A 25,415-nucleotide genomic window follows, 5' to 3' on the forward strand; every position below is an offset into this window, starting at 1 on the left:
CGCTGTCCCGCCGCAGCTCGCGGTTTTCCGCTTCCAGTTTGCGGATTTCGTCGCGCATCTCCATGATGACCCGGGCCAGGCTGCGGGTGCTGTCCATGGTGCTGTACCACGGCTTCCCGAACACCGGCGGCGCGGGCTGCTGGGGCTTTAACATGGTGCTCCCACGCGGGGCTTTGGTGGGTCGTCCTGCTGTGTGTGTGTCTCTCAATCTCGGCCCAGATCTTGTTCTGGGACAGATTATGTCGCCTTTCACCACTTATACAGCTGAAAGGGCTCCGGTGATCATCCAGTAGCACACAGAGGATGTTTTATTAATCAGCCCTGGCATATAGTTTCAGGAAAACTAAGCAGGGGTCGGAAATGAAATGTGCACTGCGAAGAGCTTGAATGGCAGGAGACCCGGTGAACTTACAGGGACGCTGAAAAACATATGAAGTTTTGGCAGCTTTTGGTCCAACAACAGGTTTCCCGAATTCACCAACTAAAAGTCGATGGATGAGATGAGATTTTCTGCACCCCACACTCATCCTCTTGTAATGCCCATGTCTCTGCTGGGATTACAATATCCTTCCTTTGAAATATTAATTCAGTCTGACAAGAAAATGGAAACTGAGAAAAGGCCACCTTTCAGTCATTGTTTTCTGCTCCCAGCGAAGCAGAAGATCAGGCACATAAACAGGTCAAATTCATGGATTATGCAAGAATAGACTGAATTTATGTTACGTTTCGTGCCTCATGTCCATTCACAGTTAGGGTTTTATTCATTTCACTCCAAAGACAGACAGACATTTGGTTGGTTGGCCTCTAATTTAGACCAACAAATAGAGGGTCTTCTGTCTCATGAATACTCATGAATCTCATGCTTGAAAACATGCAGCGGTCAGGGGTCAGCCAGTGATCACAGGCATCCATGTGGAAAAAGAACATGAAGACAAAACAGCCGTTCTATTTATAATAGAAGGAATCCCTGCAGAAGACATCAAATACAAACGGGCAGCACACAAAGGAGAAAATTACAGATACTCTCGACGGGGTGTCCACAGCTGGAGTTGTTCAGCCAGATGCTGCAAAGGAGCTTGTGTGGCCACATGTTGTAACCCATAATGAAAAGACCACAGTCTCTGAGCACACCTGTAGCTGTGCTGGTCTGACTCCAGCAAAGTGAACGTGTAACCCAGCCAACACATGTCCAAAGGATATAGATACTGAAATATGAAAAACTGTCAGGAAGGGGCAATATCTAACAATTCATAATGAGACACTGTGTCTGTAGCTTAACTAGGTTTTGTTGTCTGTGACCTACTGTGAATGGTGTTGTCTCAGAGCAACCTGACCCCACCAGAGTCGAGGCCAGCAGCACAGAGACAGGCAAATATAAGCCGGAGGGAAACCCAATCGGCCCCGTTTCTGGTCCACGAAATTGGCTACAGAAAGGGAGGGAGGTGAGAGATGTGAGACTTTAGGAGGTAGAAAACACGCAGTTTTTTAGGAAAGGAGTTTGAGAGGAGGAGGTAGTTTATGAGGTTAATGAGACTCAAACTGCTGCATGTAAACAACCACAACCACAGAAGGAAAGTGAGGACACAGAGATAAAGACAGATTAGTCAGAGAGACCACATGCTGTATTTTACCACCAGCTGGATGTTTGGAGCTACTTAACCTCTGTATATGTGCAGCGTTCCAACACCAGGCTTTGCATCAATAAATTAACAACCACTCCACTGCTCCTTCTCTGCATGGTCAGTAATTATAGCCAGCTATTGCAAACAAAAAAAAAAAGAAACTGACACCAGAGCCCATACTGGAGAGCACACTACATTTTCATGTCATTTCACTCTCAAGAAAACCTTGACCATACGTTTATTTCATCATGAAGTTTGTCTACATACTTTACTTTCAACACTGTTTATCCTGCAGGTATAATTGCAGAGCAAAAGATCATTTTCGAAGGCCCAGTAGGTGCAATGTTGAAAAGAAGGGTGTCAAAACATGACTGGTTTGCCAAAAAAAACACCAAAACATCTTAACTAAAGTATGGCACATTAAAATTTCATGGTAGCATATTCAAGGGGAGGTACACAAAATGTAGCAAAGGAGTTAATTAAGTGAAAGAGAAAAGCTCAGATGATTACAAACTCTGCCCTAGATCAACCCACTGGTAAAATAATCTGTTTGGGGTGAAATATAGAGTTCACAGTGAAGATGCGAAGCACAAAGGAAAACGGAGCCCCGGGGTAAACCAATGGAGACCGTTTGAAACAACAGACATACGCTCAGCTGTGGTGGTGAGAGCCTCTGAGGTCCATCAGATCAAAACCAACTGCTCACATTGTGATTCATTTGGCTGCTGACTCTGTGCAGTGACCCCTCTGAGAATGAAAAATAAATCAATGATCCAAAACAAAGAACTGGGTTTTTGGAGCTGATCCATCCATTTCAGGCAGGATTATTTTACAGCAACAGTAAAATCCTGCTTGTATTTGTTACGGATGAACCCCCACTTTCATACATTTAAAATGAACAATGAAAATATTTTGGCCCCTTACCAGAAGTTCCCAGAATCTATACAGGATACTTCTGGCCAACAGTGAAATGGTGTGTAAATCTGGTGCATAAATAAAAGCACTGACCTTGTGCCATGGCGGAGGAAGATGATGTGACAGGTTGACCTTAAGACGAATGCCTTTTCCTTCGGTCAAAAACAGCCTGGACCTCCACTGGCTGGTTGCCCTGGTGAGCCCGAGCCTTTACATTTTTTGGTCTTTTTTGCTCTTTAAAGTGCCATTGCATGTATTAAGTTAGAGGTGTTTACTATAACAAAAGAATACAATCAACCACAAAAAAATTATGACACCACAGATGAAGATTTGCACGACACACACATATTGAAATGTCCTTGTGTGTTAAACATCCATTCCATAGCTACATAGCTAACGTTAACTTTCATGCTCACTCACTCACTCATCTTCATCCGCTTTATCTGTTTCCAGGTCGCGGGGCTGCTGGAGCCAATCCCAGCACACATTAGGCGAGGGGCGGGGTACACCCTGGACAGGTCGCCAGTCCATCGAAGGGCCAACACACAAGGACAAACAGAGACAAACATCCACTCATGCTCGCATCCACACCTACGGTCAGTTTAGAGTCTCCAGTTAACCTATACATGAATGTCTTTGGACGGTGGGAGGAAACCCACACAGATGCAGGGAAAACATGCAACGAAAGGACCCAAGCCGGGAACCGAACCCGCAACCTTCTTATTGTGGGGCGACAGCGCTAATAATAAATAATAAATACATTTATTTAAAATAAATAAATAAATAATAATAACAACTATTATTCGAGCAGCATGGTGGCATAGTGGTTAGCGCAGTCACCCCACAATAAAAAGGTTGTGGGTTTGATTCCTGGTGTGGGCAGCTGAACATGCCTAGGTCAATTGGTGACGAGTGATGGACTGGTGGAAAAGTGGACCACCCCAGAGATTGGGCCCAGACCCCCCACAGAGACTGGATCCCTTCACAGACTGGTCATGTTACTGCTGTAATCACGAGAATAACACAAGACCTGAAGACCCGTCGTGAACAAATCACTAATTTCTACACTGAGAATGTGTTCATGAACAAACCTGAGCCTGTGGTGCACCTGCCTTTAGTAGCATATCACTACTAAAGGCAAGATGACATATAATAGTAGCAAAACTGATATCATGACAGTGGATGAAAACGTGCTGAGGAGAAAAACTGAGGTATAATGATGAAATTTGGACATAAACAAAATTTTATTTAGGTGTTATACATAAAACTTTAGTTTTTGTTCTTTTTTTAATTCAGCTAAACAAATATGTATATATTGTATATATATTTATAAAAAAAGAAACATTTCAAACATTTTAAATATTAATATTTCTTATTTACAATTCAAAACAGTACATGAAATAATAACAGTAACAATGCAATTTCAATCATAAAAATGTTACAAAACATAATTTTTTATTTATTTTATTTTTGCTTGTTTTGATTTGAAAATTGGGAACTTGATATTTCCAGGACGTTAACAAGGATAAAAAGTAGCAATGTGGAGCTGCTCTACATTCAAACAGGAACAGGAGGTGCGTTCAACTCCTCATCGTGGTTAATGGAGACCTGTATTGAAATGTTTGTTTGTTTTTCACATTAATCATCATTAAGATAGTCCAAGTAAAACGCTACTCCACAGAGAAAATGTAACAAAAAATGTCTTCAAAATGCACCAGAAAATGATATATTACATACACAGCTGAACGCACCCCAAGCTCAGTAAGGTCACTGTTCTCTAAAGGGACGGGGTTGTAGAGAGAAGGCGCATGTGTTTTTGTATGAATTTGTCTGTCAGCATGTGAGCTGATGAATCAGTTGGCAGGGCAGGGTGATCCATACAACACATGGATTGAGTTTCTAAAACCAAAGACAAACAGTAGCTAACAGTCCAGCAGCCTGGCCTCTATAGCAGATAGTCGACGTTCAACAACAGGACTACAGACTACCACAACCACAGTCAACAGACTTCTTCCCTTGTTTTCTCTACACTTGCCGTCATTCACAGTTTCTCCATCATTCTGCTTTGCCAAGAATGAGCTACAGTCTCAAACAAGCAAATGAGCCACTTTGACGTTCAAATTGGCACTCCACTCGGGGGGGGGGGAATACCCTTGTTGGCAGGGAAAAAAAAAAAAAAATAAAATCTTGTGAGTCTATTGGCTGTTCAGTAAGCGCTGTGCCGCTCCGTTCCTGGTTGTCTTGTGTGAGGAATCTAGACACAAAGCAAAAATAAAAAAAAGCTTGCATTGGAACAGGAAGACTTAAACAGGAGTGAAATGTCAACAAGAAAAGGGATGTGGGCCGATAAAGTGAGGAAAGAGAATAACAAGGTGAGAAGAGCGAGCAGCAGGGAATATGATGACATGACGTACCAGTCTTACAAAGAGTGGACAGAGGGCTGTTAGACAGAGAGGTTGCGCTGGATGCAAGAACATTTTTCTGAAGCTGCAGTGAGATAAAAAAGTATGAAAAGACGTAGAGAAACATTGAAGTCATGACGAAGATTTATGAAAGCCATGAAAATGCAAGAATGTCTAATAAAATAATGTGGAGGTAAAGATGGGGCTCATTATGCCATGCAGCCAAACTGCTGAAACAAAAACCCAGGGTGAGAAAATATATCTGGACATTCATTGGTCATTGCATGATGAGACCTGTTCATTCATGATGCCAGAGAGCTCGGTCAGCATGTCTCTATAGTGAGCTCTCATCTCCTCCTGGTACTCCAGCTGGTCCTCCTTGATCAGACGCTCATTCACATCCAAAGCCTGACCACAGGCTTCTGCAAACTGCCTGCATGGAGCAAACAAAATCTGTTCTATTGTGCTGTCCTCATGTAGTGTCACTCATTCATCCGGTCACTTAACCTTATGCCACTGGCAAAATGTGGCTTTTTACAGTTTACAGTTTTCACAGTTAACACTCTGAAGGCAACCAATACTCATATGAACAAGATACAACCGGTTCCTTTTCTTTCATTTGTTATAATGTCATACAGATAAAAATCTGTATTCAATATATTGAATTTAAGACTGTTTGTCTTCACCTTTTTTTGGTATTTTATACCGGCTGGGCTGCTGACTGAATGTTGGGATAAAGATGTGTTAAACAGTCCATTTGTGCGACATATGTTAACATAGCTGTATTTATGACATTCAGACATTAACACACTATGTAAGGCCCTACCTGAAGATCTCCTTCAGCAGTTTGACCTGGTTGTCTGGATATTTCTTTGCATTCTTCTCCTCTAAAAATGCTCTGGCATAAGCCATCGGCCCTGCATTGACCTGAAAGGGGGAAGTTATTTCAGATGAAACAAGACAACTTAATTGAAACACGAGGCTGTGGATTTGTGCTAAATCCTCACCTTCACACTGACACTGCCCTGCAGTTTTAACTGCAGCCGGATCATGTCCACCTCCTCCATGCTGCAGAGCTGGTTTAGCTCGGAGACTTTACGTGACATCTCATCGATGGCTACTTCTATCGGGTTCATTTCTGTGCTCTGCTGCTCCACCACCTGGATTCGCTTCTTAAGGTAGGGGAAGCTTGAACTCGCTGAAGAGAACAAAACAAATACAAGCAAGTGTGTTACACAGACAGAGACTGTGATGTAGAACGGCAATGATGTTTTTATATTGTTAACATGAGCCAGAGCAGTAAACAAACACTGACTGGTCAGTATGGTGCGTCTCTTGCACTGCTCCTCCACATCTCCGTGTTTTTTCCCGGACAGAGTAAATGGTGTCTCAAAAACAAAGCGGTTGATGTTGTGATGTCTCTCAAAATCTGTCCTTTTGTCCTGCTGTTCTTTCTCATCAAAGTAGGGCACCACGTATGTCACCTGGATGTAGGCAAACTTTGGGTCCAAGTCTTTGGGATTGACCTGTTTTTAACAGTCAATCAGTGAGAACATGTGTGAAGTTACATGACACAAACAATCGATTCACCAACAACTTGACAGGGAAAACATTCACCTTTTTAAAAAAGCTGAAAGCTAACAGGCCTTACCTTATTGGAGTCCTGGATCATTTTAACATTATCAGCTCCAAACTTGTCAGAGTAGAGTTTGAGTAATCTCTGGGAGATTTCCGACAGCCCTGTCAGCTTTGGCTCTTTGTAGATAAATTCTTTGCTCTCCTCCTCCTCAAAGAAGCCCTGCCACAACACACATGTACAAAACAATCAGTGAAGCCTGTTACCTGTATGATCAGGTCTTTGTGTTTTCGCATCACTGCTTTAATGTTTAGATCACGTTGCCTTTGCTGTCACAGTATGTCGTACACTTGACAGTCTGGGTTCATGTTGCCCCCTGCTGGTTTCCTGGGTCGTCAGTGCGAACAAGCAATGACATATTTTGACATTTTGTTAAAACAACTCAGCACTAACCGGCCGTTAGCATTAAGTTTCTGGATGGAAGGGTTCAAGGGTAACTTTTAGAGCAGCACTGGAGTCGTATGTAAAAGGTGAATGAGGTTTATTAACAGAAACTTCTGTCCACAGTGTTTGACACGTGTTCTTCTTAATGTTTAGGGAAAACACAACTGCATCACTGAAGATTATGGAAAGTCAAATGGACCACAGCAAGCTTGACACAAGCCCTTCAAAGGGGTAAGAGCAGAAGTTAATGGTGGCAGAAGGAAAAGAGAGGTAAAAGTGGTTAGGAAGATGGAAAATCAAAGACATAAAACTTACCGCAATCTGGATTTAGAATATAATAAAAAAAAGGAAGAAAAGAGCAGACAGACAATTTAGGAAACTGACTCAGTCAAAAAGATCTGATCTCCACCTCACTGACAAGATGCTGTATCTGTCTCCTACTGTTTTTAAATAGTGAAAAGATATTACATTCTCATTCTCATTATTATTCTGAATTTCAGAGCTATCATGTCCAATCTTAAAAATATCATCCTTACAAATATATGGGGAACTAAAGGATCAGGAGTTTCAAAGACCAAACATCAAACCACATTCTGCTGCTTTACGGGTAAATCCAGGGATTCAAAGCTGAACTCGGACACAATATCCCTTTTGTATCCATATCTTTTACCTCTTACAATATCTAAAGATTAGCTAAAACCAAATTCCAAATACATACATTTCCCTCTTATTCCCAGTGGTATATAGCTCTGCTGAAAGCTTATTTCAATTTATTTGCCAAGTTTATGCTACTTTAACTTGGTAGCAGTGAAAGGCTTTGGATCTGTTGCACTCAAAGTTGAAACATTTTAAAAACTCTCTGCAGAATTTCCAGTGCCCACAGTTTATTTGATTGATGCAGCAAAGCTTACATTGTGAATTTGCCCTGTGACTGTGTGTCACCAACATCGCTGTTTCTCACCTGTCCGTAGAAAGCTACACGGTAGTAGCGACCAAAGAGCCGCTTTTCTGAGTTCACCACCTCGGTCACCTTCAGGTAGGAGCGATGGATGTCATAGTACAGCTCTGACAGCCTCTGTGAGCACACACAAACACACATGATGTCAAACCCAGCTTTATACGCTCACACATGTGCACAGACCCAGACGAAGAGTGAAACCGTTTAAATTTACCTTGAAATCTCTTCTTTTTTCAAAGACAGCAATGACGGGTTTGTTGATATCAGCAATGAGCTCGTATCTCTCTGATTTCCACAGGTAGTCCACACACAGCTCCAGCTGCTCCACCAAGGTGTCCTACACAGTGCAGCAACATCAGAAGGAACATGGGAAATGAAGTTGTTGCTGCCATAGCATTAGCACTAGCACACATGATCCCAACTGTGATCATTTATTCAGGATTAAAATTTACCACTGACCTCAGTGTAGGGCGTGTCTTGTGTGCCAGTGTCTTCCTTCATGGCCCCCTCCTCCTTGACATTAGGGCTGATGCACATAAACGCTGCCCAGCCCATTGAGAAAATTGCTGGAGTTTCGAATAAATTAAATGGATATCAGGGCAAGTAATTCAAATAATACACCTGCACACTTTCCATGAAGGTCACATATTATTGTTGGTATTATATTTTCCTTGCAAACATACAGATGCATACAAATGCATCCAACATGTGTACATTCTTGTATATAAATACAAGATGATTTTACTTTTTTTTTCTCCTTACATTCAAGCCATTTCTGCAAAACTCAAACCAAATTAAATGTGATTGTGGTTCATACACTCAACATTTTATCCAGTGGGATTTGAGAGTGAAGGTCAAACCATGACAGCCAAAAGTGCTAACCTGACAAAAACTGATGTCATTAAGGCAAGAACAGTGGTGCTGAAAACATTAAAAGTGTACAGTGTCATCCACAGTGTGGACGCTGGTCATTGAGACACTTTCCCCTTCAATCCAAACCGTGCCAGTATGAACACTTTTCACCAAATATCAGTCCAGCTCCAGTTATTGATAGTTGCTTGTCTCTTCATCTGTATGTTCTGAACTTCCCATCCCTCCACCCAAACCCCAACCCCCCCAAACCCCCCCGGCGCACACACTCACTGTCTTGATCTCGGGAGGTAGTTAGTAAGGAGCTACAGTTAAAGACAGGGCTTTCTTCAGGGGACACACTGGACATCCTGGCCTTGTCAGCTCTCCAGTATCCTGTTTGGTAGGAGGGTAGCAGGAGGTTTACAAAACTGACGTCCACTTGCTTTTGCCTTTTAATGCTCAAGGACAAGGCTCATGTATTAGCCCAGTGGCTGGCACGCTATGCTAGCTGCTGGCACACGACTGATTCAGTGTGTAAAGCGCATGCAAAAAGATGGCAGACACGTACAGCAAAGGACAGAGACATGCAGCCGCCTAAAGAAGGACACATGCACATACGAAAAGTCCAAAAGCACAGTGAAGTGTGTGGAAAGACTATTTCTATTGGGAGAGCTGAGTGGGAATAAATGCAAAAACTGATCTACTTTGCTAGTTTTGCTCCTGGATTCCACAATACACAACACAAGACACTTTCACGTCATCAGTGGGCTCACTCTCAGGCAAACACATCAACTACTGTGATGATATGAAGGACTGAAAGTTTGTGTGAGCGTGTTAGCAGAGAGAGAGAGAGAGTGTGGTTTTCTGATGGCTGTGGTCTGATGTGATTAGAAGTTGCTGTGTCTGTGAAGATGCACACACTGAGAGCTCCACCGCCCTGCAGATGTGCAGGTGTTTGTGGATATGCAAACACAAGCACACCCAAACCATGCTGTCAAAAGCTTTTAAAGTGAAAGCAGCAGCTTGTGTGCACTCACCTCTCCTCTTCAGTGATTCAGCGATCAGGGCCGAGATGTGAATGTAGCACATGGCAGCCTAAAGCAGTCAGAGACATAACTATCAGCTTTAATGAATACTTCTTTCTTCAAAGCATTTGTGAAATCTGTGAATTAAGGGTGCCTTAAAAAGCACAATGTTTATAACCTCTGAGAGATCGCCATTGCGGACATGGACCTTGGCCATGCTCTCCAGCCATGTGCGTCGAAGCTCGGGTGTGCTGGCATAAGAGTTAGCCAGACTGTACTGAAGATCCACCAGCATCTCTGGATCCTTGTCATGCTCCTTCATTTGAGCCGTGGCCATCAGAACTGTCCTGATTCGCTTGGTCAGGTCCTTTACCTCAGCTGGGAAAGGGGTGTTCTGCAGAAAACATGTGATGAACATTCGTCTTTACTTCTATATACCTCTAAACAAGACACCAGACATCACAATTATTGATAAGAATCTGGATTACATATTGGCCTAGAACCAGTTCTACCTTTAGTGGAGCATCTCCGTTGGCAAAGTTATTGATGATAGCCAGAGACTGCTGAAATCTTGAGCCTCCAATGCCAGCATCTGCTATCAACTGACTCACAGCCTTGATGACCTGAAGTAGAAAAAGGGAGAATGGGGTAAAGATGATGCCATGTTGAAACTGGTTGATGGAAGACCAAAGACTGAAATGATATAATTGTCCTACGCATGGTTTCACTGACCTGCAGATGTGAGCGAACTATAGATTTTCCCTTGGTAAATTCAAAGTTTTTCCTCATGAAGAAATACAGCAGAGCAGATGCCTCCGTCTGGGTGGAGCTAGAGCGATGGTTACAGCACTTGAGGATTTCGTAGCACAGACAGCCACAGAGGTCCGCCTTACCCTGGAAGAATGCATTGGGAAACTATAGAGAGAGATGAACATGAAATTACAAAAAACGACTGGAAACTTCACTTAGAGGTCATATTATGAACAAAGCTTGCTGGACCTTTTGTACAAAGAGCCTGAGTCCTGCGAAGACATGCCGTAGAGTGGTGGTTGACTGGTTGATCTGAAAGAAGAGTAGGTAGGTGTCCAGCACCTTCTTCATCAATGCATTCTGCCCTTCATCCAGCAACAGCTGCTTCTGTATGAATGAATGTAAGAAGGACAGAAGTAGCAGAAAGCACACGTCAGTTTCAGCGGCCAACTCTCTTTGTTTAGTTAAAAGGTTTCAGAGAAATCACAGTTTAGTTCTCTAAAGCAGAGATTCTTCTAGTCAGCAGGTGGCAGCAGAGTCAATAAAACTGGTTTTCAGTGCAACGCTCATGAATAAGTGCAGGATTTCATTTTGGCAAAGGTTTGTGGATTTATTTGTTTAGAGAATGATCACACTGCCAGACTAACACCGTTATTTTTTTTAGTTTTTATCAGGAAGTAAAAACAAAAACATGCATTCTTTAAAATAAGTAAAAGCCATGATGGATTTGTTTGCATGTAGATCTACTGTACAAGCAAAATAGATTGACCTTGTGATGGAGAACAAAGAGCTCCAGTACATCCAGCACAGTGAGAGACACCTCAGTGGACAGGTTTGCCTCAATGTCAGTAGGACTCAGTGTGTCCCCGTCCTGAATACTCCCATCTGGAAAGAAACTCACATATGAACAACTCAAATCCATCTAATCTTCTAGACATCTCATCATGGTCATCTCTTATAGTTTTTTTTCTTTATCAAAGGGTCTATGGATAGAAATCCCAATGAGGAAAATATTCAGCTATATGACAGAAATTGTGTATATGTGCATGTGTGTTACCTGTCTCCATCATCTGCAACAGTTTGGGGTTGGTCAGGGCGTTCTTGCCCCTGATGATAGGCATGGTTTGGGAGCGAGCATGCCGATGACCATCCCCTCCAGATGATGCCATCCTACAGGGATTAGCAGCAAGTGTCTATCACAGCGCTCACGTGTTTTATTCAAGATTTGCTTCAACAACACTGCAGCTAATAAACATTTGGACAATGTTGTGTCACCTAACCAGCTTTAGAGATTTTGTATGTTTTAGTAGGCAGGCAAATACAAATTTTCCCAGGGACTTGCTGTTACTTGAAGTCTGGTGATACATGGGAGTACAGAGATTGGCATATCACACAAAACACTGCAGGTATGAGGAGGGGGGCGGGTGGGGGGCATGCTGAGAACACAGTTACAGTTTACATCATGAAAACACTGTGACCACATAAATGATGGATACACACAGGACGAGAATGTATTTACCTAAATATAAGTGTTCACATTGTTGTCGTAGGTTGAACCTGTGTTTCATTAGCCTGGAGACTGCTGCTATTTGAGAAACTATTCACCTTTTGAGCCAATTACCAGTCATTGTTAGCAGTAAGAGCAGTATCAGTAACCAAAGACTCAGTGTATCCATACAGTTTAACGCCATCATCGCAGCTGAGGTGTTGTTTGTTTTCTTGGTGGAGGGTGATTACCATTGTGGGAAGAGGCTTGAGGGTTGAGAGGACTGGGAGGAGTGGTTAGAGGCCTTCAGGGTGCCATTGGCCTGCGTGGACTGGGCCAGCTTTAGTGCCGCTGCTAGCTTCCTGTTCACGAGCCAATCACAGCAAAGCTAAGATTAGTTAGTTAAGTTAAGACCAACATTGTTTTAGTTTTCACCATAATCATCATTATTCAGTGATATTAACTGTGAGTGGCACTATAGTAGCTGCTTGAGCATGCCTGTAATCAATAAATGCTGCTCTTACATTTTTAAATGGAACAGCTTTGCGCTACAGCACAGTTTAGTGCCCTGTGTGACCTTGTTACATATTTCTAGGAACTAGGCCACACTGTATTCCAGTAAGGATAAGTGAAATCCTGTTTGACCTTGATGTGATGAGATCAGCTAGTGTCAGAAAAAAAAAAGATCAAACAGCTCATATAGAGAGGGAGGTAAGCCAGATGGAAAAGTTAGCAGTGGAGCAGAGTCAGTGAGTTTAGTTTGCCGTTAGTATAGTATTGAGTAAATGCTATCCTGACGCTTATCAGTGTTTATGTGAGGTCATAAACGTAAAACAGTGGACAGCATGGAGAGTTATGATGTATGGATGCGATGAAGCTGAACGTCAGATAAGCTTTAGCACAAATCAGCTTAGTCACTCGATCTCAACAAACAGATTCTCAACACACTGTATCATATTCTTATGATACTTAAATTAAGCCCAATTGACAATGACTGCCAAGCTACACAAAGCAAATGGCGCCTCAGCCAGCCAAAAGAAAAAAGACACAACTTCTGTGTAAGCCAATTAACACAGCAGCCTGAGAGCAGATTCAGGAAACTCAATCAAGCCTAGCAGCAGGTGGAGTCCAGCCAGCCGTGAGGTCAGGCATGTAAGAGGAGGGTTACAAGATCAACATGCAACACTGAGGAGGTGAATGTGTTAAAGGTGCACAGAGCAAACACAAGTGGCATGCAGTACCCACAGAAATTTCCCCTTAATTTCCAACTAAAATCAACACACAAATGGTTATATGATGCAACAGAGCATCAATAAATGTGCAGCCACACTGACAATCCATTAACAGCAGGGGCATGCAGAAAAGAGGGGCAGGCGGCATGAGGCATGCAGTAAGGGGGGGGGGGTGTACAACAGCAGGAACAAACATAGAGAAAGCAATATAATTCATTGTTATTAGTTGGAGACATGTAATGTAAGTTGTGTATGTCTGTGTGTGTTTATTTGCTGAAGTCTAAAGTCTAAAGGCTCAGGTTAGGAATGTTAGATTTCCTTCACCATCATACAAAACAGACACAATATGTTTGAGGAATCTTTGTAACTTCATGGCCAGGAAAACCTGTTTTCTCAATCAGCTTAACAGGACAGGAGCAATAAGTCAAGAACACACAGTTCACAGCCAAATGTCTTTTGTTTACTTTATGAAACAGCTTCTTTTGTTTTTTTCTTGTCTGTTCTCTTTCCCCCATTTTAGGTGGGCGGGGCTCACACACTTGCATCAGTCAGGATTGAGCAACATCTGACTCACTGCTCAATGCTTTTTAAAAACTTGTATTGTCACATTCATCATGAAATATATATTATATTCTTGGAGTAATAGTAATAATTACTCCTGAGCATCAACGGGTGCCCACACTGACTTAGCCAGGCATCAAAGAGCTAACAGAGACAGACACAGGCAAGACAGTGACTCCCCCATGGCTGGGTATTACAGACAAATGCTAAGCAGCTAGCAGCCCCAGACAGGATCAACTGTGTCTGAGAGTGCTCGCTCAGCTTCCAGGTATCTTTATACTGTTAAAGCCTCCACACACAGTAAAGCAGTGTGTTCTCTCCGCCTTTTGTTGGCTTACATCTCAACATCTCGTTGCTGAGAGGAAAAAGAGGCTTAATTTAATTAGCTGGGAGGAACCAGAAGATGGAGGAGTCTAACAGTGCCAATGGCTCAGCTCCAATAAGAGTGCACACACACACAAGATAACAACCCCCATCCTTTTCTTGCCAACTACTACAGTACAATATCCAGCAGTGATTCTCTCTCAACAGCACGATCCAGGAGTTTCACCTCCCCCCTTCGCTTTTCTTTTCTTCCATCCTTCAACCCACCCCCCCCCCCCCCCCCCCCCCCCCACACACACACACACACACACACACCCACACACCATCCCCCTTGAAGCTCAGCCCTGAGTGTGCAGATGCATGCAGAACACATATTAGTATTTCTGCCCGGCTGTGCCTGATTCCTTTATCGGTGTGTGTTTGCACACGTGTCTGTTGGCGTGGATGCGTTTGCACGAGTGTGCATTCATGTGTACCCATGATTATATGAATTATGTATCAATGGGTGGGGGTGCTGCAACCTTTGGCTGTGATGCATATGTTCAGTTAATAAGTTGTTTTCAAATTTCCAGCAATACAATAAATGCATCCAGTTTGACTTCATTCTCAGTCCACGTATGCCAGCGCAACAATCTGGAGCTCACACTCACCTCGCTATGTGGCGTTTTCCGAGGAACCTGAAATGCTGAAGACACAGCCTGAGGAAAAGGAAAACGTACAAACATCTTAGCTGGTGGTTTGCTTGGGTTTGTGTTTGGCGAGTTACGAATTTAGAGAAAATGAGCTCTATGTGAACAAACAGTTTTGCCAGTGCAGTCTAGATGCAAACAGGAAACACTGTTAATTTACTGCACTGGTAGATAGGGAGCTCACTTTGGAATGACACTGTTTTTCCGCTGTCTCTGTCTCTGTCTCTTGTTGTGTCATTACTTTCATCTGTTCACTTCTGGCAACATTCCTCCTTCTTCTCTTCATACTTTTCTTTCTTTCCCTGTATACGTGGGTTTTTTTTCCATCTGTGCACTACAGTATATCCTTGGTCAACCAAACAGCTGAGCTGTAGTATTTGTGTAGAAATGAAGAAACAAGAGCTCTTACTCCAGGATGTTGAAGAAGTCTGAGATCTCCTGGTGAATGGCTCGGTGCCAGTAGGAAACCAGAACATCTGGAAAAGGCAACAAAAGTGTAATGATTAAAACTATTATCAAAATATTCTGGGTGTTTATGTGTAGAATACAAAAAGTAGTAAAGCTCATACAATATTTTATTAAAACATAAGCAGATACTCTTTGAAAAGTATCAAGAATGGACTGTGCATGTCCTGAATGTGAACATTCTGAAGATCATTTGTTATTTCTTACCCTCAGATATGGTCTTCATGATGTGCAAGAAGCACATGAGCAGGCTGCGGGTCTCTGCTTGGTCTAACTTATCGCAACGAGAACCGTAGCCTATCAGGGACTGTGGCCGAGCGAACTGGACAAAAACAGGACAAATGTCCACACAGAAATGACTATGACTATAAGTTCAGGCTACCATAGATTAGTATCATTAGCAGTCTAAAGTGGAAGTCACTGGAAGTCTGCATGAATCCATATAAAAATATAGAATGAGCTATAGATGACGTGTGTGAGGAAGAAAATGTGTAGTTCACAGTATATCAACTGTATACAGCAAATATATTTAAAAGAGTCAGAAATAAAGGCACAGATGGTGATGGCCAGTGTTTTTTCTTAATTCTTCCTTTCTCTCACCTTCTCACATCCATCCATCTTCTCACTGTTCCTGTCACTGTTGCTGGGGTTGGAGTCCACGCTGATCAGAGAGCCTCGAGAGTCGGCCTGGTTACCAATGGCAACTGCCAAGGATGAGAAGGCTGTTGGAAAAGGGGGGGGGGGGGGGGTAGTCAGCCTCAATGTAATGACCTTATTCACACCTTTTCATGTAGACAGCTGACACACAACAGCTACACACACACGCACACACACACACACACACACACATACACACAGTACTAACTGCTACCTGTGATGGAATTGAGTACTTCTTTGGAAAAGGAGGCATCCACAGAGTTGCCATGTCGGGTAACAGGAATCACCCCTCCAGCCACTCCACCTCCTACACTAAGGTCATCTCGGGAGCCCTGATGAGGGCACAGACAGAGGGCAGGACCAATTTAAAAGAAAAATATTTGTTCAACTTGAGTCTCACTCATTTATAACTCAGGATGAATATAGGATAAGAACATGTTATTAACAAGTTGGATAAGACAAAATTTTAACAGCAGGCGTGACGCAAATGACACAAGTCTCATGATTTTTTTTTCCCAAAAAAGAACCAATCATTGGACATTTAATTGCAAATATCAAATGATTGTTATTCCTTTTTGTTTCAAAATCAAAATTAACATTCAACATTTCAATATTTCATATTGCATTACTATTCTTCCAATGGAGAGGATGATTCCTCTACATGTGCTTGGGCAAACAAAATTTGCTCATAAAGCGCTGGAAATCAAGTACAGTCAAACTGATGGTACAGACAGCCCTCAGAAAAACTGCAATTTAGATGACATTACTACGGTCGCCACAAGAGCTTTGGTAACTCAGACCAGAGAATGTGTTTCAAAACATGGAGGAAATCTTGGTCAGCCTGGGAGGTAATAGAAAAGAAATTTATATAAAATAGTTCATCAAAATGACATGGCTACATTTCCTGCCGTGCTCCCTAAAGTCCTTTTGTCTGGAATATTTTAAACTTTGCAGGTAACTATTATTTTCTTTAACATTCAGACACAGCAGGAACATGTATAACATTTCCTAATGTAAATCCACACAGTGTACAGAGAGTCAGTTTATTGTTCTGGCTCTTACTTGGTCACTAGACGTGAAGTAGATGGGGAAGAGGTCCCTGAGGAAGAATCGAGGCATGTTGTCCAGGATCAGGCCATACAAAGGAAGGTAGAGAGAAGCAATTCTTGCTTGTTTCTCCTGAAAAAGAACACAATTAAACATCATCACATTAGTCTCACAAAGGGGAATACTGCAGATAGACATTATTCGTAATGTGCTAACAAATGAAAACTTATTTCAGCTATTCCTATTCCCTAACTTTTAGAATTAATGGCCAGCTTGAAAATAAAAAAACAGCAGAAAAAAAAAAAACTTTGGCCACTACCACAAGGGAAGCTCTCTAAATGAAGAAAAGTTACTTGTCTCATTTTTAATTCTTTGTTTTGTTATCCACCTATCTATGTTGATACTCATGCTTTTGTGTTGTGTTTGCAATTTCACAATGTCTAATGTATCCTGCAGATCAAACATTTTGGTCTTCATTCAATCAAATTAAAATTTTCAAGTTTTATTGTTCTGTTGCAATCATCTGTTTTTGACTCAGCGAGACCCGATATATGTTGAGACTACAGCTCCGCTGCTGAGCACTGTTATGATTGGCAGTTTTTGGTACTGACTCTGATCTGATCTGGAAACTTCCCAGCATTCATTAAGACATCATCAGTGTTACTTGCAGCTGCTTCCAACAATCCCATTCCCTTGTCCGTGCATGTCATGAGTCACGTGGGAAGAATTTCTACTGTGACCTCACGACTCGTTCATGCCTTTTAGGTTCCTCCCATGTAAACACATGTTCTCTCTACCTTGGTGGCATAACGTGCATCCAGAGAGTGTTTGGCCATTAGCGTCTTCAGGGTGGCCAAAGCTAGGTGCCTCAGGTCCTGCTCGTCTTGCAGGGCCAGTCCCAGTTCTCGGAGCAACAGGCCTGTCAAGAAGTGCTTCCTGCAGAACTCTCCAGTTAGATTGTACTCAGGTACTGACACTGAGGAGAGAGAGCATGAAAGATTCATATTTATTGTGTAATTTAACCGGGCTGTTTGCGATTTAAATACTGCTCAAGCCAATACTTTCTTTCCATCAGGTATCAATTGATAATTTTATATTTAAAAATCTGGTTTGAATGAGCAAAGAATAAAAAAAAAAAAAAAAAAAAAAAAAAAAATTGACAAACCAATTTTTTAATTTTCCGAACTGCTACAAACATATCATAGCACATGCAACGTTACAAAGAAATGAATGAACATATTTACCATGAGTGCTTTGTGGCTCTTGAAATGCATGGTCTGACATGGACAAACAGTCAGAGAATGACAGGAAGAATAAGATAGAGAGACAGAGTGTTAATAGACAAATGAGGAGAACTAATTGACGTGAGTTTTCACATCAACACTGGAGACAACTCGACAACGTTTAGCTTTAGTTCTTACCTGTGATGCGAGCGGAGGGAATGGGCAGGCTGAGAGGAATGTAGTGCTCATGGTTACACACCTCTCTCAGGAATTCAAATTTCAGCTCACTCAAAACCTATCAAGACACAGAAAATATCATAAGTTATTAAATGCTATGCTTCTACTCACACACACATTTTATTCTGTCCAAGTATGTATGTCTTGTTTCACCTTGCTGTCAGTGGCAGTGATCATGTTTATGTAGTTGCTAATCAATTTGAAAGTGAATCCTCGGTCCATCAGAGTAAAGCAACGCTGCAAAGAAACAAAAAGGCCAAGACAATACAGAGATCAGACCCAGCATCAGTCACTGAGATAATGAGCAGAATGATTCAACAGAGATGAAGGAATGAATCTGAACCAACTGTAAAATAAAAGCAATTTTCGTTTTCAGAAAGTTTGGCAGTGCTCATCCACGCCAATACATAAGCATCTTTACATGTACTCAAACTTCACCCAATTGCCTTTCTCTTTAAATTACTTTTCTATATTCCCATCATTTCAAGTCAAAACACAAACTTTGAACATGCTCATCCTACCTTAACAAAACATGCAACAGCTAAGTTGGCACTGCGTGTCTCTTCTGCCAGGTCTTTGTTTTTCCAGAAGATGTGTTCAGACACGGTCTCCACCAGGGTCTCCACGCAGCTCAGGTAGGATGAGGGGAAACGCTGGGGTCTGGGAAGCTGTGGGAACAAGAGATTACCCAAACACTGTCAAGCACATGACCCAGGTTCAATTATATAAATGTAAACACTGAACACTGAATTGTGAATAAGTGATTTTAAGAATGGGAGGTTAAGGAGGCAAACAAGTAGGGTAAGCCACCATACCTTTAACTTATCAGAGTCAACCAGATGCTGAGCCATGGACTTTACAATCAGCTCAAAGAAGAACCAAGAGAACTGAAACCAAAAGAGGTCAAAGCAAGGTCAGTCTTGTTCCAATATTTATCTGTCTAATGAAGTATTTCTGATTTGAATCAGCTGCAGGATGAAAACACTGAGGCACACATCATTCTTTCTTCTTCTTCTTAGTGGGCTAGACATAATGTATGACTAATTCCATTAAAGAGTAAAGGGAGAGAGGTGTGTGCAAAGATTAGGTGAATGACAAACCTTCAGGACATTCCTGACTGCTGCCTGCTCGTTGCTCTTCAGGTCAAAGGTCATCCCCTTCGCCAGCTCCTCATGGGCTGTCCTGAAGCCGTAAGCCTCTGACTTGAACACATACTACACAAAGAGGAAAAAGGAGTCAGAGATATATACATAAAGGTTTGCATGTAGTGAGGCAGCAAACAAATAGCAAATAGTTTATTAATTCATTAATGAATTCAAAAAAGTCAGTGGACATTTATTTCAAACGCCCATTAATCATTAAACTGTTTTTCAAGCATAACGCCAAATAAAGGCAGTATTCCCTGGTTGATGGGCAGGTCACTATTTTTGGATGTTTCCGACATCCAAGTCTCCAGTGTGTTATGAAGAAAATAATATAAGTAATACTGAAAATAATCATCAGTTCAATCTCTACTCCAACCCCAATACAACTCAAGTGAGCACAAGTCAGCCCATTAGCTTCCAGGTCAATTTACTGGGTAGTCTATAAAATGTAATCAGTGTTATTGTATATGTTCCACTTGTAATGACACAAAAGGCACAAAGAAAATCACAATAACAAAAATGTTCAAGAAACTTGTTATTATTTGTAATCAAAATGTCCACTCTAATTGTACCACACATGTTCACACATAGTGTAGATGCTGGAAGACAAACATGATTAATCTGGAATAGAAATATTTCACATATTGCCCAACATGTGATATAATATAAGTTGACCCCGCATTGAGCTGACCCCACCACCCCACACATCCATACACACAATCAGCAGTGGAAATTGAGCTGCAACACTACTGCACATCATGCCAATCTGTTACTATGGTAACCCTGGATCCATTAGCTCTGCTAGTCCCCCCTCTTACCTCCCACCATTCGTCTCTGCCACTGCCTCTTCAGGCGCTGCAGTTTTCTTTCACTGTAGCCAACATGAAACAGGTCTTGTGGTTTCTTTAGCCCTCGTCTCTAACTCCCTCACTGATTTACCCCCTAAGCAAACATGTCTTGAGATTGAATTGGCCGAATGTCCTGGTTTGCCTCCTACTCAATCACTTTTTCTTCTTCTCTTTCCTTGCTCCCCTCTATTGTGTGTGTGTGTGTGTGTGTGCTTGTTTGTAATCCTCTGGGCACGTGGCCCTGACCACACTCCTGCTGGCCCAAACACACACACATACACATATGCAAACACACCAAGTCCCCTTTTATGTTTTTTTCCCCTACAAATACAACTATGCAGTTTCCACTGCTTTATACAAAACAAACAACCTTACTAACTCACACACAAAGACATACACACACTTTTAATTCCAAGGATAACTGCAAGCGCTCCACTTTCCATTTTGTTATACCTTGATATAGGAGTGTAGATAGTGATCCAGGTTTTCTTCATGGCACTTTGCCACAATGTGGACCAGCACTCTGCAGACAAAGAGGTTTAGTAGTGACAGCCTATCCCAAAATAAAAGCTTCAAAAAGAAAGAGGGGAAATATTTTGAACAGAGGTTTAAAAGACAATTTGCCTCATCGAATGCCCTCAACCACTAATCCTTTATGTGATTTGTTTTGGACCCCATAGTACCATCTCCTACCTGGTGGTGGCAGTAGTAACCCCGTCATTGTCATTCTGAGTCAGAACCTTGAACAGCTGGTTAAAGAGGACTGGCAGAAATCGGATGATCACTGGGATTCTCTCCATGCTGAGGAGACCCTGGAGGAGGTTGGAAAGTAAGTGTGGGAGGATGAGGAGGGCGGAAAGAACTAAAATAAAATATAAAAACCAAACATAAATCATAAAAACAAAATAATGTTTACCATCCTGATGCACAGATCAGGCATGCAGGTCCTGGATTTTGTGTCAGTCACAATAAAATCAAAATTGAGGAGATTTATTGATTTTTTTCTGACCTTCAGGCAGTTGAGGAAGTTGGAGGTAGGCGGTATTGAGAGGTCCAGCTCTCTCTTCTGGCACTGCTGGAAGAATCGATTCAGGTGGGGGTCCTGGAACAGGGGAGAAGAATTCATGAAAATCTGCTTTTAACATCTGCAATAACACTTAGTGGCCAGGTTCCCTTTTTTTGGTGACAGTTAATCCTAAAATGTGAACTTCATTGCTTTACTATGTGAGTCAAATGGAGTGAATGTTTCACTCTTGAAATGTTTTTTTAGGAGCACAGGACAATCATGCTACTGTGCACTAGTGTGATCACTTTGATATCCATTTATACAAAAAAAGAACAATCTTCCACACTTAAATCTGCTCCAGATCGATAGACAAACAATCTTTCATTCTTTGTGGCAGCGCAAAACTCCACAGTGGTATGAGGTGATGATGTCAAGGTTTTTCCTGTAGTTTTTCCATTTTTATATTTCATTCTAATTTATCATTTTTGTGCTTTATGTCTACTGCCTCTTTATGTGTTAATTTGTACGTATTTATTGTTGTTTTCCTTCAAATATGCAACTATGAACACACTTTGGACAGCAGCTGATATTTATGATTTCATCTATCAATTTATTGACTGCCTTATATTAAGTGTTCCAAGTGAAAATGAGCTCCATACAACCTCTCCTGGCAAAAAAGAAAAGGTTTACTTCGTTGTTTCGTGGACACAGAGTTAAAGAGTTCTTGCTCTACACCAACCTGAGTGTAAACTGTTGACACAACGTTGGTGGACACTTTGAAAATAGCTTTTCCTCCATCAACCCATTTCACATCTGCTCCGTTCTGTAAGAAGAGGAGGATTGAGTATAAAGTATGGTTTTGATGCTTTAAATCCATTGTCTTTCACAACTTGTTGTTTGTATAATTCGGCAGTTTCTGTGGTATTGAATCCCCCTTTCCTGCTCACCTTGGTATTGCTGGCTTCCTTGATGGCTAGATATCCATGTGGGAGGTTACAGGAGACGGGGATATTGAACTCCTGAGAGGAGAGACGCCCTTCTTTCAGGAGAGGCAGCCAAGAGTACCCGACTAAAAGAGTGCACACACACAAAATGTATTGCTGAATGGACAGAAAAGATAAAACACCTCATGATCTGTAATACAGTATCTTAATTCTGGCTCACCTGGGGTCTCCAGGGCCTCTTTCCTCTTTGCATTTGTTTTGGCATTGATGTCACAGGTAACATGGTAAAAGGAGAAAAGAAGGTGGTGCTTTTCATGAATTTGGGTAGGAAGCTCAATCTTCACCTGGGGACACAAAAGCATGTAATAGATTATCGTTAGCAGCAGGAAATGGTGCTTATGCCAGGTAAATTACCCTCCAGGTACTATTTATCTCCCTGTGTTGATTAATGACAGTCATCCTGCTCTTTGTCAGACATCAGTCCTCACCTCATCATAGAAGTCTGGGTTCTGAGAATGATGTAGGACAGTGGAGCATGCTGCTGTGGTAAAGACCGGACCTCCTGGCTTGCCATAGATGCACTGCAAAAACAGCAACAGAGAAAGGGTCACAATAAAGTAATGCTCAGCCAGTTTCCCATGATATACAGCACTGAAATGGAGAAAATTTACTCATATTAAATGTAATAAGGTCCAATCAGTGTGTTCTTGGATAAATTTCTACCTTTAAAGGTTTGGCAACTTCTTCATCTGAGCTGCGGAACTCCACATAGACTGCAAGGTTACGAGCCTTTGAACAAGAACACCATTGTAACATTGAAAACTGCCCTTACAACAGAAAAAACTGCAATAAAAGTACATAAACTATGTAAAAACACAAGGTATGCTGTAAGTAACTGTAAAGTTATAACCTTAACTGAGGCTCCTGTAAAGTCCTGTGATATACCTTGGCAAAGCTTTTCTGGCTGTCATATTTAAGGTGTTTAGGGTAGATGTAGATGTGGTTTCTGTAGACACGGTGCGGCTGTGTGAACTTGGTGGTGTCCTGAACGAACTCCTCCACTTCTACTGTAGGCTGGTGTTTGCTCAGGTCCTCAAAGGGCTTCACCGGGACATAGGAGGACGTCACACAGTCTGAAAGAGAAGAATCGTTTTCAGCCTCATACCAAACAGTGGGAAGAAGCAAGCAGAGGAATGTGCACATGAATTAATGCAGAGGGGATCAAATTTCCTACAAAACAGACATACTGGGATGCTCCATTGGAACATAGTCCATTGCAATGTCCAGAGTCCCAGGAATAGTCTGCAGTTTACTGGTCTTCTCGGCTCTGTACACAGAAGGATTTGGGGAAAATGTTGTAAGAAGTGTTCATCTTGTCTCAGATAAGTTTACAGTACATAAACTATTTTAGTTGTAAAAACCTCATAAAATCCTCACCTCCTGTACTCAGCCACCAGCTTTATCAGGTCATCGGTGGAAATTTTGTTGCTCTCCTGTTTGAAGAGAGGTGAGAAACGAGACTCTCTGTCCAGTGCACCATGGTTGTCCTTAAACACTGACCTAATATAGATTGAAAAAAACATATGATGATGAAAGGTTGAATAGTGTGAGGGTACTTCTTTTTTTTTTTTTCATAAATATAAAAAAAAGTCCCAGCTGGCACTGACCTGACAGACCAGGCAAATGGCATACGGTATTTTCCCAATTTATTGCAAAACTGTTTGTTAGCCCTCAAAATCTTCTGAACAGTCTGTAAAAGGGTAAGATGAACAGAAGGAAACATTACCAAGAAGCCACAGTGAATATTCTTAAATACAACGAGTTGTGACGACTCTTTGATTCCAGTTGACCTAGACAGAGTGACTGCCTAAATCAGAGGTTGCTTAATAAAGTAATTCTGGCAGCAGTTTGTGTATCTGGTAATTCATTTAGCTGTTCAAACAAGGACCACATAGAGTGCTGCCAGTGGGGGAGCCAGGAAATGTCTTGGATGGGATCTTGGAAAAACCTAATCTTTAAACTATCCATCTCAACTGGCATTCTGTGATGAAGATAAACTCTGGCCTTACAGGAAAACCATTTTGCAAATGTTATACATTAAACTGTTTAACTAGATTAAGCAATTTCCTTTTTACAATAAACACCTTTGCAGCTTGTTACATCAGCCACGTTTCCCAGCTTTCTCCAAGAGATAAGACAATATATAAGATCTAGCTTTTAGCTTTTTAATATTAAAGATTTAGTTTTTTCCAGGAAGAATTTGGCCTGATGTGAAGTGAATACTGAAATTGAAAGAGCAATTAAAACAAAAAACAAAAAACAAAAGAAACCTTTCTGACCTTGCTGGAGTCTGTGTTCTTGATATAAGGTTCTGTTCCACATGCTATGTTTCCCATCAGCACCTTTTCTATTCTTGCCACCATCACTATGTCTGTGTGGGGGTTGGTGACCGAGAAGATGGCCTGTGTGGACAGCAAGAGATGCATATTATGGTCAATGAGATGCAAAGTAGGGGATGGAAAGAGAGTACCACACCTTAAACACCAAGACAGATGCAGAAGTAACATTCTTGTACCTGTTTTGGAAAACAAAGCCAATGCTCCAGATCCAGGTAACAGTCTCCTGGCTTCTTTTCAGCAGGAGAGCACAGGCCGTTTTCCTGACCTAAGGTCCCGGTTCCTGGACCGCCTGTCCCATTACTGCAGCCTCCGAGCATCTGACGTACTGCCTCATGATTGAGGTCTACATGGAAGTCTGCTGACACCTTTCTTCCTTCTCGTATATCCAAAAGGGCCAGTGACACAAAGAAGGGTTCGATCTAGTGGAGGATATTCAGCTTATTAACAGCAGATTAACAGTTCATTTAAGTATGCAGAAAACCCCAGACCCTGATTGAACAAAACAGCTCATTTGGCAGCCTTCAAGTACGTTTCATTAGTTCCTTCCTTCAAGCTTTGGCTGTATAATTACAAGGGCTGCTCTTATATGGTTTAAAGAATGAAAATAT

At 41.8% G+C, this 25,415-nt stretch overlaps 1 protein-coding gene across 3 annotated transcripts in view; it reads right to left on the reverse strand.

The window, feature by feature from the left end:
* Positions 1 to 3,768: 3,768 nt before the first annotated feature.
* The window catches only part of dock10 (dedicator of cytokinesis 10), a 54,999-nt gene continuing 33,352 nt past the window's right edge, over positions 3,769 to 25,415 (reverse strand). For all 3 annotated transcript variants that reach the window (XM_029518511.1, XM_029518510.1, XM_029518513.1), the window contains exons 12-56: positions 24,984 to 25,226; positions 24,748 to 24,870; positions 24,076 to 24,158; positions 23,846 to 23,968; positions 23,656 to 23,735; positions 23,354 to 23,541; positions 23,132 to 23,197; positions 22,897 to 22,989; positions 22,629 to 22,752; positions 22,412 to 22,533; positions 22,204 to 22,287; positions 21,468 to 21,560; positions 21,152 to 21,270; positions 20,912 to 20,981; positions 19,566 to 19,679; positions 19,281 to 19,352; positions 18,987 to 19,133; positions 18,619 to 18,702; positions 18,427 to 18,523; positions 18,250 to 18,282; positions 17,803 to 17,981; positions 17,021 to 17,137; positions 16,173 to 16,290; positions 15,902 to 16,023; positions 15,509 to 15,623; positions 15,246 to 15,312; positions 14,798 to 14,845; positions 12,282 to 12,392; positions 11,602 to 11,714; positions 11,314 to 11,429; positions 10,794 to 10,931; positions 10,527 to 10,709; positions 10,307 to 10,417; positions 9,973 to 10,188; positions 9,807 to 9,864; positions 9,061 to 9,162; positions 8,377 to 8,483; positions 8,132 to 8,254; positions 7,921 to 8,034; positions 6,591 to 6,737; positions 6,255 to 6,465; positions 5,947 to 6,137; positions 5,766 to 5,866; positions 5,234 to 5,372; positions 3,769 to 4,791 (exon numbers count right to left, since the gene is read on the reverse strand). In XM_029518511.1, the coding sequence (XP_029374371.1) occupies positions 4,744 to 4,791; positions 5,234 to 5,372; positions 5,766 to 5,866; positions 5,947 to 6,137; positions 6,255 to 6,465; positions 6,591 to 6,737; positions 7,921 to 8,034; positions 8,132 to 8,254; positions 8,377 to 8,483; positions 9,061 to 9,162; positions 9,807 to 9,864; positions 9,973 to 10,188; positions 10,307 to 10,417; positions 10,527 to 10,709; positions 10,794 to 10,931; positions 11,314 to 11,429; positions 11,602 to 11,714; positions 12,282 to 12,392; positions 14,798 to 14,845; positions 15,246 to 15,312; positions 15,509 to 15,623; positions 15,902 to 16,023; positions 16,173 to 16,290; positions 17,021 to 17,137; positions 17,803 to 17,981; positions 18,250 to 18,282; positions 18,427 to 18,523; positions 18,619 to 18,702; positions 18,987 to 19,133; positions 19,281 to 19,352; positions 19,566 to 19,679; positions 20,912 to 20,981; positions 21,152 to 21,270; positions 21,468 to 21,560; positions 22,204 to 22,287; positions 22,412 to 22,533; positions 22,629 to 22,752; positions 22,897 to 22,989; positions 23,132 to 23,197; positions 23,354 to 23,541; positions 23,656 to 23,735; positions 23,846 to 23,968; positions 24,076 to 24,158; positions 24,748 to 24,870; positions 24,984 to 25,226 (5,253 nt within the window). In that variant the 3' untranslated portion in view covers positions 3,769 to 4,743. The remainder of the gene's footprint in view (positions 4,792 to 5,233; positions 5,373 to 5,765; positions 5,867 to 5,946; positions 6,138 to 6,254; positions 6,466 to 6,590; positions 6,738 to 7,920; positions 8,035 to 8,131; positions 8,255 to 8,376; positions 8,484 to 9,060; positions 9,163 to 9,806; positions 9,865 to 9,972; positions 10,189 to 10,306; positions 10,418 to 10,526; positions 10,710 to 10,793; positions 10,932 to 11,313; positions 11,430 to 11,601; positions 11,715 to 12,281; positions 12,393 to 14,797; positions 14,846 to 15,245; positions 15,313 to 15,508; positions 15,624 to 15,901; positions 16,024 to 16,172; positions 16,291 to 17,020; positions 17,138 to 17,802; positions 17,982 to 18,249; positions 18,283 to 18,426; positions 18,524 to 18,618; positions 18,703 to 18,986; positions 19,134 to 19,280; positions 19,353 to 19,565; positions 19,680 to 20,911; positions 20,982 to 21,151; positions 21,271 to 21,467; positions 21,561 to 22,203; positions 22,288 to 22,411; positions 22,534 to 22,628; positions 22,753 to 22,896; positions 22,990 to 23,131; positions 23,198 to 23,353; positions 23,542 to 23,655; positions 23,736 to 23,845; positions 23,969 to 24,075; positions 24,159 to 24,747; positions 24,871 to 24,983; positions 25,227 to 25,415) is intronic.

The sequence above is a fragment of the Echeneis naucrates genome, chromosome 13 (assembly GCF_900963305.1).
Source record: "Echeneis naucrates chromosome 13, fEcheNa1.1, whole genome shotgun sequence".
Classification (NCBI taxonomy): Eukaryota; Metazoa; Chordata; class Actinopteri; order Carangiformes; family Echeneidae; genus Echeneis; species Echeneis naucrates.